The 12,092-nt window shown below is 46.5% G+C and overlaps 1 protein-coding gene across 3 annotated transcripts; it reads left to right on the top strand.

Annotated features, from left to right (window-relative positions):
- The first annotated feature begins 1,060 nt into the window (after positions 1-1,060).
- Positions 1,061-4,633, top strand: LOC147379413 (P2Y purinoceptor 2-like). Of its 3 annotated transcripts, XM_086392301.1 has the most exons (3): positions 1,061-1,130; positions 2,208-2,326; positions 3,255-4,633. In XM_086392301.1, exons 1-3 carry the CDS (start codon positions 1,061-1,063, stop codon positions 4,329-4,331), a joined length of 1,266 nt encoding a protein of 421 aa, XP_086248427.1. In that variant the 3' UTR covers positions 4,332-4,633. The 3 variants fall into 3 exon arrangements, with proteins under 3 accessions (XP_086248427.1, XP_086248418.1, XP_086248409.1); XM_086392292.1 differs by lacking the exon at positions 1,061-1,130 and having other exon boundaries at positions 2,195-2,326; positions 3,136-4,633; XM_086392283.1 differs by lacking the exons at positions 1,061-1,130; positions 2,208-2,326 and adding an exon at positions 2,636-3,042 and having other exon boundaries at positions 3,136-4,633.
- The last annotated feature ends 7,459 nt before the right edge of the window (positions 4,634-12,092 follow it).

Here is a 12,092-nt window from a genome sequence, read left to right as displayed (position 1 = left end):
CAAGGCCCTTATCCCCACTGAGTCCAACAGTGAAACAAATTCCAACCCTAATCATATCAGTCTTTTTGAAAGGTCTTGAAGAAATGGCGACAAAGAGGAGAAAACGCATGACACACTCACTTTTTAGAAGTGAGGGTGTCTCTTCTCCTGAGAATTTCATTCATCATGAAAACTGTCCCCCAAATTCTCTTCCACAAAACCCCAGCCTGTTTCTCTTCAATTCTAGGTCTTTCCACTTTTGCTATGAACAGCTGCATAGCCCTTCAATGCTGCTTCCCAATGAATGGAAGAAGCTAGTTCTAGAGAGACAGGAGAAAAGTCAGGGGATTGCAGAGGCTAGAAAAGCGGCTTCAAGAAGGAGGTGCTCAACATCATCCCAGATTTTGGCTAGTGAATTAACCCATTATAGTCTGAATTTTGCTCCTTCCTTTCTCCATGATAGCAGCCTACATGATGCACTGGTCCAAACATTGTGTAGTTCTCTTACCGGATGCCTTGACTAAGGATGGTCAGCCTCTCACTTAAACAGCTGTCCCTCCAGACTGAGTAAGGGCTTTCCAGGTGGTGCTGGTGGTAAAGACCCCACCTGCCAATGCAGGTAGACATAGAGACATGGGTTCAATCCCTGGGTTGGGAAGATCCCCTGGAGGAGGACGTGGCAACCCACTCCAGTATTCCTGCCTGGAGAATCCTCATGGACAGAGAAGCCTGGTGGGACACAGGGACACAAAGAGTCAAAAAGACTGAAGCGACTGAGCACACACATATGAATTTGTAGGTGACACATTTCAGACCACAGCAGAAGGTCATAGCCAGAAAGAAAAGTGACCTTGTCTGTTATGAAGTGGTAATGCCAGACTCACCCGCTCACCCTCCCACATAAGCCAAAGAGCTTAGTCAGAGCAACGTAGTCTCTAGGAGGAGGAAAAGGAATGGTGGGAACAGAACCAGAACCTGTTGGGTCACCCCCTTATGACACACTGTGTGCCTTTCTTCCAGCTGATTCTCCCAGCAACCTCACCAGGTTACAGCTGTGAAGACCGTGGCTCAGAGAGAGAAGATGACTTGCTCCTTCACACTGTACTCACAGTCCCTGCCGAGCTGGGATTGGAGGGCTTCTTACCACAGTCGTGAGGGGGCAGAAGCCCACAGCCCGCCTCAGGAGCAAGCCCTCCACACTGGAGGGCCTAGCCAGCCCTGCAGGGGTGTCTCCTCTGACTCCAGGCTTCCTCACAGTAAAATAGAGCTAGTGCTTCATCCGCAAGGTTGCTCAGAAGACTAAACGAAATCACAGTGTGAACCGGCAGGCCCAAGCCAGCACTGAACCAGGCCGGTGCCACTCCTCAGCATCCCCCTGAGAGCCCACACCGCGCTGGGAAGGCAGCTTTGCTGAAAGTAACTAAGCATTGGCCAGCCCTCCATGTGGAAGATGATAGAGGACAAAATGAATGAAAATATCGTTCTTTCTATGAATACTCACCCAGCCAAAAAGCTTTGCTCCTCCAGTCAGGCGGATGTTAAAGTCAGTCAACAAGCCCCTTGCCTCAGAACATCATGTTAAAGTCAGTCAACAAGCCCCTTGCCTCAGAACATCGGTCCCAGCCTTCAAGCTTCAGGCTTCAGCTCAGGCACTGGCCTCCCCCACCCCTGCAACTCCAGCCTCAGGTATACTCTCAACTCCTCCTCTGGCTCACACCCCATGTCCAATGGGTCCCATTGTGCCTGCCTCAGCAGTGCCTCTGGGTCAGGTCCTCTCTCCTCATCAACCCACATGGCCTCGCTGGGGTCCCGAGCATCTCTCACCTGCAGGCACTGCCTGGGCCCCCTTACAGTCTGACTGCTCCAGGCTCGCTTCTGGGCTGCTGCCGGGCCTTCCTCCCACACTGCCTTACCCGTCACTGTCCTGCTTAAGCACATCCACCCTTCTTAACGCATCCTGGGAGTTCCGCCCCCACACAGGTCATCCCGCCATGCCAGGACTCTTCAGCTCTGTCTCCGTGCATGTGCTATGCCTCCAACCCCATCCCTCAAATGCCCTTCACCCTTCTTTCCCAGCAAGCTCCTCTCGGTTCTCCCAAGCAGCTCCCGTGGCACCCAACCCAAGCCTTCACTCGACTCCCTCAGCACCCTGCTGGTTTTTGCAGCGCTCGGTGACCATTTCCCACAATGCAATGCAATCAGCTGTATCTGCTTGTCTTCCCCACCAGATTATGAGAGCCTGGAGAGCAAGTGCTGTACCCATCTTTTCTCCATAGTGCCTGACCAACAGATGCTCCATAAGTGCTTGTTGACCGATAGAATGCACGAGGTCCCCGTTCCTTCTGCTGTGAGTAAAGACCTATATGTTACAGTTTACCCCCAAAGTACCCAATGTATGCTTTTCCCTCTTTCCCTGTATTAACTTGTCTTTCTGAAGATGAACCCCTAGAAATCAACTTCTTGGAAAGTTCAGGCTTCATCTCAGGCACCCCTGTAGGTCTTGTGCTGGCTGATTTCCCAATGCATCGGGCTCCACACACAGCTGCCTCAGCTCTGTGGCTCTGCCTGTTGGATCTGCTTTGTCAGCAGGGATGAGGGTAAGAAAGAAGCTGCACCTGGCTTCACAGCTCAGATGTGTTTTCTTGGATGTCCGGGATGCTGGGGTGTTTAACAAGCAAATCAGCCTCGGGATTCAAATACGCAGTTAATAAATCTTGAAAGAGATACAAATCAAAATCCTCTCACAGAGCCTGTAGGCAAAACCCATGCTTTCCCTAATCCTCCCTAACCCCCAAGGATCGCTTTCCACTCCCACCAAGGCATGTGGGTGGGGTTAGGGCCAGGTTGCAGGAAATACTGCCCTCTACGGATGCACCATCATCTTGGGCTGGAAGAGGTCCTTTTGGAGGTTTCCTAACTCTATGCAAAGTAGTCTAGCCAAAGAACAAGTCACAGCGCTGGAGGTGGTATGCCCTGCTTAAATGACAGCAGCACCTTTTCCTGCCACATGTGTATCCGAGCTTCCTATCAACCCAGCCTGGACCCAAGAGCACACAAGTCAGGGTAAGGGAGGCCCTGTGGACCTGGTAAGTTGAAAAGCCCTCCTTTAAAATCTGCTTTGCCCTTGGTGTAAGCTTTTTTTTTTTTTTTTACTAGCACTGGTCTCTCTCAAACAAGGACTCTGACCAGACTTCAGGAGTTAATGCCAAGTCAAGGCAGAAACTAACACTCAGCTGAGGCCGTGATGCTCTGCTAGCCACTCCGTTTCCTCCGAGGGGAAGGAGAAGCAGGAAGAGCTGTGCTCCCCTGGGGAGATGGAGAAGCTGGACACCAATATCTCAGAGGAAGTAAGATCCTGCCATCTCTCAGAGCACTACAAGCAAGTCTACCTCTCCCTGACCTACAGCATCATCTTTGTGCTGGGGCTGCCCCTGAATGGCGCCGTCCTGTGGCTCTCCTGGCGCCAAACCAAGCGCTGGAGCTGTGCCACCATCTACCTGGCGAACCTGATGGTGGCAGATCTGCTGTATATATCGACGCTGCCCTTCCTCATCGTCACCTACTCTCTGGAGGACACCTGGCCTTTCGGGGAGCTGCTCTGCAAGCTGGTGCGCTTCCTGTTCTATGCCAACCTCTACAGCAGCGTCCTGCTGCTGACCTGCATCTCTGTGCACCGCTTCCTGGGTGTGTGCCACCCACTGCGCTCCCTGCCCTACCGGACCCGCCGGCACGCCCTGCTGGGCGCCACCGCCACGTGGGCTCTGGTGGTCATCCAGCTGCTGCCCACCCTGATCTTCTCTCACACAGACGACATCGACGGCCAGATGATCTGCTACGACACGACCAGTGTGGATCACTTTGACAAGTTTTTCGTCTACAGCATGGTCCTGATGTTGTCCAGCTTTGTCCTGCCCTCCTTGGTTATCTTGGTGTGCTACTCACTGATGGTCAGGAGCCTGGCCACACCAGTGGAGACCCTCACGAGGGTGGGTGGCGCAACCCGGGCCAAGTCCATCCGGACCATCTTGCTGGTGTGTGGCCTCTTCGCCCTCTGCTTCGTGCCCTTCCACATCTCGCGCTCCCTCTACTTCACACTCCGCTTCCTGTCCTCAGGCAACTGCCAGCTCCTGACAGTGGTCAGCCTGGCCTACAAGGTATGGAGGCCTCTGGTGAGCCTGAGCAGCTGCCTCAACCCAGTCCTCTACTTTCTGTCAGGTGGGAACAGAGTCAGGCTCTTCCAGGAACTGGGGCACAACAAGGTGGGTGAGCACCCAGCTGGAGCCAAGGGACAGAGACTCTGGGCTGTCTCTTGCCCACCTAGGGGTGGGCAGGTCTGGGTCCTGCCAAGATGAAGTTCAGGGGGAAAGCTCCAAGATGCTGACAATGACTTGTCTGAACAGAGTCACGAGCTAGTGGGAGAGAGACCCCCACTAGGGCTCCTAGTGGTGTCCTAAAAGGATTTTAATTTTGATGCTAAGTGATTTTAAAATAAGAATATGGAAAGAGCTACCAACACAAAGGAAAACGTTCTTAATGAAGCTGACATTTATCTTTCATCATTCAGATTTCAGCTCACACGACACCTTCTCGTCACTCCTGCCACCCTAGCCAATGTTAACCTCTCTCCCCCGAAATCAATCTCTATTATATTTCCCGATTTGTTGTCATTATTGTAACACTTATTAGGACCTGGACTTGTTCGTTTACTTATTCATGGTCTCTTCCCCCTAGAATGGAGGCTCCAATAGGACAGGGACCTCATCTGAGTGCTGTCCCCTAACAGCAGCCTCCACAGCAGGGCCCAGCACACAGTGGAGTACAATAGGGGCTGAATGAAGAAGTGGGCAGCTGGCTGGATAGATGGAGCCCTTAATATGTAAGAGCACTTTATAAGAAATAACTCATTTAATCCTCCCAACAGTCCCTGGAGGCAGGAGCTATTGTTAGCCCCTCTGACAGATCAGGAAACTGAAGCACAGAGCTTAAAGTAGCTTATCCAAGGTCACCCAGCTGGAGAACGCCCAAATCATAGTACTGGACGGGAGCTTTGAACCTAGGCACTGGCTCTGAGGAACACAGCCCTAAGATTGAAGCAGATGGCCCAATCCCTATACTCATCAAGAGCTGGCTGAGTTTTCGTTGACAGTACCAGCTCACCTGTTTACATAACTGCTGTAACCTGAAGACAACTGTAGCGGTCCCCAACCTTTTTGGCATCAGAGACTGGTTTCATGGAAGTCAGTTTTTCCATGGAGCAGGGGTAGGAAGGGATGGTTTCAGGGTGATTCATGTGCATTTATTGTGCACTTTATTTCTATAACATCGGCTCTACCTCAGATCATCAGGCATTAGATTCTAGAGGTGGGGGACCCCCGGTACACAGGATGTGCTCTTTTACTATGCTTCTTAACCAGCGTTCTGATTAAGGTCAGAAAAGGCTCTGCAAGGTAAAGTGGCTGCAGAAATGATGATCCACCTTATTCACATGTGAACATAATGTCTGAGTTTATGACAGAAAATTCTACCACTGTCTTAAATCACAAGATGATGCTCATCTTCTTAAAAAAAAAAAAAAAGTAACACAAAAACAGAAAAGATCTTTTAAAAAAAAAAACAAAAACCTCTTATATTTAAATAATAATGATCTCCAAGGAGCTCTCAGGTCTAAACATGCATGATTTAATAATTCATTATAATCTCTCTATGAAGAGGTGATAAGCCTTTTTCATAAAAGCTAAAGTGTAACCCCTCATTACTACCCCGACTCTATTTACAGGGAACGTCTGAGTAAACCACATACATGTCTAAATTAAAAAATTTTATTCTAAAAGTGCCATTTATTGCTTTCAAGGGCACACAATAATTAGAACTAGACTAAGTGTTGCCTAGCAGAATTCCTTCAGATAATTAGTTTAATGAATAGGCAAGGATGTTTTCTAATTAGCAGGTCAGCTGTTTCTATATAAATAAGAGCTTCTATAGTAGCTGAGAGAGCTTAAAACTGTTTGCTCTTTTGAATATTCTCTCAGTTGTCTTGCTTATATTATTACTTTTTGTCCCTTTCTTCTCACAAACACAAAGGAAACACTCAGCTGACCTACAGTCCTGACTATTACCTCTTACAAATGAGCAAGGTTTAACATTCCTAGAGAGTTGGCTCCCCAGTAAATGCTTAAAGCCATCCTACATCCCACTTAGACATTATTTCTAATGCCCACCAACCTGCCAACCCTGGAAATGGAAAGAAAACTCATCTAGAATTTTCAGGATGCATCACTTTTATCTAAAAAGCAAATAGTTTGTAAATAAGTGTTAGTCACTCAATCGTGTCAGACTCTTTGCAACTCCATGGATTGTAGCTAGCCAGGCTCCTTTGTCCATGAAATTCTCAAGGCAAGAATACTGGAGTAGCCATTCCCTTCTCCAGAGGGTGTTCCCAATCCAAGGATCGAACCCGGGTCTCCTGCATTGCAGGCAGATTCTTTACCATCTGAGCCACTAGGGAAGCCCAAGTGCTTTATACCCCTGGCCAAACTTTTCCAGTGTTAAGTCCTTGCTAACTTATGTGCTTACAATTATTTCTCTGATCCATATAATGCTAATTTTGCTTCTGCAGAATCTTTTGACCTATCTAATAGCAAAGAATAAGCATCCACTTTTAACTTACTTCTCTATCACTGGGATCAAGAAAGTTTCACCTAGTTGTCATCATATCCTAGTTTTCAAGGGTAGTTATCTCAAGATATGAGAATCGAAGTAGACTACTCCCCTTTAGAGAAAGGGCTCCATTCAAAGGGCAGCTGGGAACCCACTGCCCAACAAAAGTCAAGGGGATATTCCTGACTCCCCTTTGGTTAGCAAACACCCATCAACACCAGGGAACGAGGAGACTAAAACGAACGAAAGTTCTTTCTCAATCTCCCCATTCAATGCCACCACCTTGGTGAAAGCTTGGGTCCTCAAATGTGTTATCACCCTGGGCTCTGAGCATCTGTGTAATCTGCCTGGCTGCTTGGACAGGTTAAAACAAAACTGAAGGTCAGCAAATATCATCATGTTTGAAATACCAGCACTGGGACAGTACTGGATGCAAATGTAATGGCTGTAGCCACCTACAAGGGGCAAGCACGGTGCCAGCTCTTGAGGAGGTTACAGACTGTTGGAAAAACAAACCCAGACAAACAATATGAGCACTAATTAACAACTTCAGCAGCTACAGAAAAAAGTAATGTCAGTTGGTGATTAATTTAAAGCAAACAACACAGTGTAAGTATGAGGGAAGCTTTGTCAGGGGGCAGGGGCTTCGGGAGCCATGAAAGGTGTCACATGTATGCTGAAAGCTGGGTGAAACTGCAGTTAGAATTTCTCAAGCACTGGAGAGAATGGAAAATTTGTGTGGGGGCCAATGGTTGGTTACTGAAGGGTAGGAGGCAGAGACAATGCTGGAAGGGCTGAAGTGTGATTACAAAGGCTACCCCAAAGCCAGCAAAAGAACTGCTTCTCAAGGAGCATCTGAGCAGGAGGGTCACAGGATCAAAACTTCGACTGAGAAACTTAATCTGGCAGTCTTGTGTTTAGAGATAAGAAACAAAATGTTACAGAAGACTTCTGTGATATCTCCTAACTGGCTTCAAAGTCAGCCTACACACCATCTCCAGGTAATTCTTAACACTTTTCATAGATCACACACTCCCTATTTCTGTCCATTCCCTCCCTACAAACCTGCTTCTATAGGATAAAGACCAGATAGCTCATCCTGGTCTACTAGATCCATCACAGTCCAGGCCTAGCTGAACTTTCAACTCACAGGTCTTATACCACAACACATGGGTGTCCACCTCTCACATGTTCACCAGAGGGCCACCATCCACCACTCAACACCCTGCCCCAAACCTTCTCCACATGCCTAGATACTCATCTCCCCAGATCTTGGGGTCCACTTCCTCCGATCTCACTGCACTGCTGACTCAGCCTCTGGGCCTATCGCCTTGGAGTTGGTGATGGACTTCTTTATCATTCAGGTCTGTTTTGTCTCTCCTTCTACTCCATTTTTCAACGTATAGACCATGGTACCCTAGCAACATCCCTAGGAGGAGAGGGGAATGACAGAGGATGAGCTGGTTCGATGGCATCACTGACTCAATAGACATGAATTTGAGCAAGCCCTGGGAGTTGGTGATGGACAGGGAAGCCTGGTGTACTGCAGTCCATAGGGTTGCAAAGAGTCAGACACGACTGAGCAACTGAACTGAACTGAGCAACATTCCAAACATAATGGACACTCAGTAAGCAATGGTGATGCTGATGATGAAGAGGAGGTAGAGGAAGGTGATCACCATTTATGAGGCCACTGCAGTGATCCAAGATACAGATAAAGGGCATGAAGAACTAAAATCTTTTAGTAGAACCAAAAAGATTTCAAAACACACTGGAAAGAATGAAAAAGAGTGAAGTAAATTATTGAGACATAGCTGGTAAGGGGGACAGAAAAAAACAGACTCTGAGACTCCAAGCCTGAGGAATCAAAAGAATGATCAACTAGCATCAAGCACACAGGGACACTCAATAGTCGCTCAGTAGGAAAGCAAAAGGCAAGAAGTAAAGGAGGGAAGGCACAGGCTGTGCATCGTGAGGGAGAGTTCAGACGACTGAAATGTGAGCCGCCAGTGAGGCCCCAAGTTGGAAATGTAGGCTGGAGGGTCAGAGAAAGTTTAGGCTCAAGCTCTGGGTTTAGAGTTATCTATTCAGGCAACTCTTCCAAGCTGCAGATAGCAATTATATCTCTGAGGAAGAAGGGAAGAGAAAGAACAGAGGACCTAGGAGATACAGGAACCATAAAAAGGGTTGACAGGGAACACAGAGGCAGTAGGTGGTGCTGATAGTAGTGTGGGAAAACCAAACCAGGGCAGTTTCAAGAAAGAGAGTAGTCAAGGGTATCACATGAAACAGACATGCCAAAGAGAATGAACAGCTGTCTCTCAGCATACAGTTCAAATGCCACCTCTTCCAAGAAGCCTCCCCTGATCACACATCAAAAGGCCCTTTCTCGGGACTTCCCTGGTGGTCCAGTGGCTAAGACTCTACACTCCCAAGGCAGGGGGCCCTGGTCTGATCCCTGGTTAGGGAACTAGATCCACATGCTGCACCTAAGACCTGGTGCAGTCAAATAAATAAATAATAAAAATCAATATTAAAAAAAAAGGCTTTCTCTCTTCTCTGACCCCTTGTCCACATCTCCCTATGACCAAGTATGAGCAGCATTATTTAAGTCCCCTTATTTCCTATCCTGCCGGATCCAGCAGAGATTTCAACATATGGGTACTCGCTAAATCTGTGTGGAGTAAATGAACATACAGCAAATAATTCTCCTGTGTATGCTTTCCGGAATTACTGCCTGAATCCAGTTTATGAGTGTGTGCCTATAAAACTAAATCACAAATCGTTTGGGATTTATTTGTTCTCACACTCACCAACTGCAATTCAAAGCAATTCCAGGACACACTATACCTGCAAGCATTCTCACTTTTTAGCCTGTATTTCAAGGACAATAAAGAAGGGAGATTTTTCATCAAGTTGTTTACAATTAAGCATAACCTAAGCTTATAAAGTTGCGTATTCTCATTGTCTTTTACTTTTTTGTAAACAAGCTCAATCTCCTTAATATTTCAACTTCTCAACTTTTTGTTTTGTTAATGTTTTCTGTTTGTTTGTTTGTTAATGTACCGAACAACTTCAAAGGTAATGGCCTCAAGAATTCCATGATAAGATGGAACTCATATTCCTGCAGCAAGCTCTAGCTGGGCATTTTTATAGTGTTAAATCATGAACAAAAAGCCAAAAGTGCCACTTCAAGCAAATTAAAGAATCGTTGAGTCTGAGAAAGTTCCACTCCACAGGTAGAAAAACACATTAGCCATGAGACCTTTAGAGAGCATTAACCCAACAATCAAAGACACAGTCGCTGAACACTCCTTATGGTCTCTCCTTTTATAGCCTAGTTTCTTGCAAGAGTAGGCTATGTTTTTTATTGCAATTTCTACCTTGAATTCATAGTGCCAAATCATCGAAAGTTGGCTACTGCCCATCTCACCATCCCACTGCATTGTAACTGCTCTTTACAACACACCAATGGTTTCCAGTTACAAACCAAATGGTCATGCCCTATCCTGCTTGGGCTTCCATGGCATTTGTCACTGCCACCCACTTCCTCATTAAACTGATTGCACACACTGCCCCCTCTCCTGCTTCCACCCTGTAAGTGTGGGTGGGTGGCCCCAGGGTCCCGCCCCTGCACTCTTCTATTCTACCCCACTCTCCTCCTGGACAACCTCACCGACTCCCTGAGGGCCCCAATGATGACCCGCAAACCCCTCTCCAGGGAAAGCCTCTTGCATTCCAAACCCATGCTCTTGTCCATACAACAGTTCCTCGGGCATGGCAAGTTCCATAAAGTCAAAACTGAAATCGTTTTCCTCCCAAACCTGCTTTCAGCTCAATGGCACCATCCATCCAAGCCAGAGATCTAGGGGTTGTGCTTAACTCCAGCCTCTTCCCACACTTCAAACTGTCATGATCACATGGTCAGATCGGCCTCCCTAGCATCACAGGACCGTGTTTTCTCCTTTTCATCTGCTCCACCACTGCTTTGGTTCAAATTCCATCACTTCTCGTGATGCTCCAATCGATTTATCATTCTCTGACCCCAGATTTGTTCCCCGCAAGCTCTAATTCATTCCCTTCCTTCTGCTTCTACAGTCATCTTTGTAAGATGTAAATCTTAATTCCCAATATATGTATCTTCCAAAAGCGCCCATCTGCCTTCAGGCTTAAGATCAAAATGCTGAACATACAACAACAGTCCTTCATCAATCTTGTCTCCTATCAAAGCTTCCAACCTGGGATTTCACTGGTGATTCAGTGGTTGGGACTTCACCTTCCAATGCAGGGGGTATGAATTCAATCCCTGCTTGGGGAGGTAAGATCTCACATGCCTTTGGGCCAAAAAGCCAAAATACATAAAACAGATGCAATGTTGTAACAAATTCAATAAAGATTTTAAAAGTGGTCCACATTAAAAAAAAAAAAAAAACTTCCAACCTGAACTCTACACTTGCCTCCTTCACTCCATCTTCATCAATCAGCAGGTTCCAAGATTATCTCTACAAACTCTTGTCCTCCTCATTCATACCTCGCTCCTCCACTCCTTAGGTAAGTCATTTTATTCATCCTTTGTCATGCAGCTCAAAGACCATCTTCCTCTGGGAATCTCAGAAGTATTCTAGGGTCCCTAACCCCCATTAGTCCTTGCTCTATGACAGTGCTCTTTGCACCGTATCACTATCTCAGAATCACTGATCTTTTGTCTGTTTCTCTCACTCATCAATGTGTGGAAGATGGTCCACAATTTCCACATTTCTGAATCACCACCTCTAGTAAAGAGCCTTAGGGTCAGTGCTCCCAGAAATGAATGATGATACAGAAGTCTGTGCATATCATGAAGTATCATCTACTGTTACAGTATTATGCTTGGTTTTCCTCACCACTTTATTTCTTTGAATCATAAGATGCTGTCAAAGACACATCCCAATTTCAGAGACGTTAAGAGGTGAAATACTACAGTCTACAGAATACAGCATATTAATTTAAGTTACATGTTTATAAAAACTTTATAGTCATCAGACTAAAAAGACATTTAAAAAAAATCCAAGTGCTGGAAAATAACCCAAAACTTTCTAAAATAACTCTTAAGTGAAAAGAACACACGTATGTTATCTTAAAATGTTACATTTTTCCTTTGAAATGTTCATTAAAGAACTGTTTGTTCTGTATTCTAATTGTGGTAGCCAAACACAAATCTGCATCCATTAAAATTCATAGAACCATTAAATTCATGTAATCCATTAAAATTCATAGAAAATAAAAGTTAGGGGAAACATTTTTAAATCTCCATTAAATATGGCCCATTCCTTGCCTCTCCTCTCCCCCAAGCCTGGACTGCACCTCCACAACCCCATCAGAACCCAAAGAGGACACTTACTTCTCTGACACTCTCACTCCAGCCCCTGAGCAATGACTCTGAACTTGGAGACGGCCCGTGTCCGGGCGCACCTCCC

This window comes from Bos grunniens, chromosome 1 (assembly GCF_055505025.1).
Source record: "Bos grunniens cultivar Pamir isolate PY7600 chromosome 1, Bosgru_T2T1.0, whole genome shotgun sequence".
NCBI lineage: Eukaryota > Metazoa > Chordata > Mammalia > Artiodactyla > Bovidae > Bos > Bos grunniens.
This window is presented reverse-complemented; position numbering and strand designations above follow the sequence as displayed.

Bases quoted from the DNA above. Each gene is read 5' to 3' on its own strand.
- LOC147379413 (XM_086392301.1), top strand. From the start codon at position 1,061: ATGACTTGCTCCTTCACACTGTACTCACAGTCCCTGCCGAGCTGGGAT. The intron at 1,131-2,207 runs GTGAGGGGGCAG...CTTCCCCACCAG, and splicing joins GAGGGCTTCTTACCACAGTC to ATTATGAGAGCCTGGAGAGC. The intron at 2,327-3,254 runs GTGAGTAAAGAC...GTTTCCTCCGAG, and splicing joins AGGTCCCCGTTCCTTCTGCT to GGGAAGGAGAAGCAGGAAGA.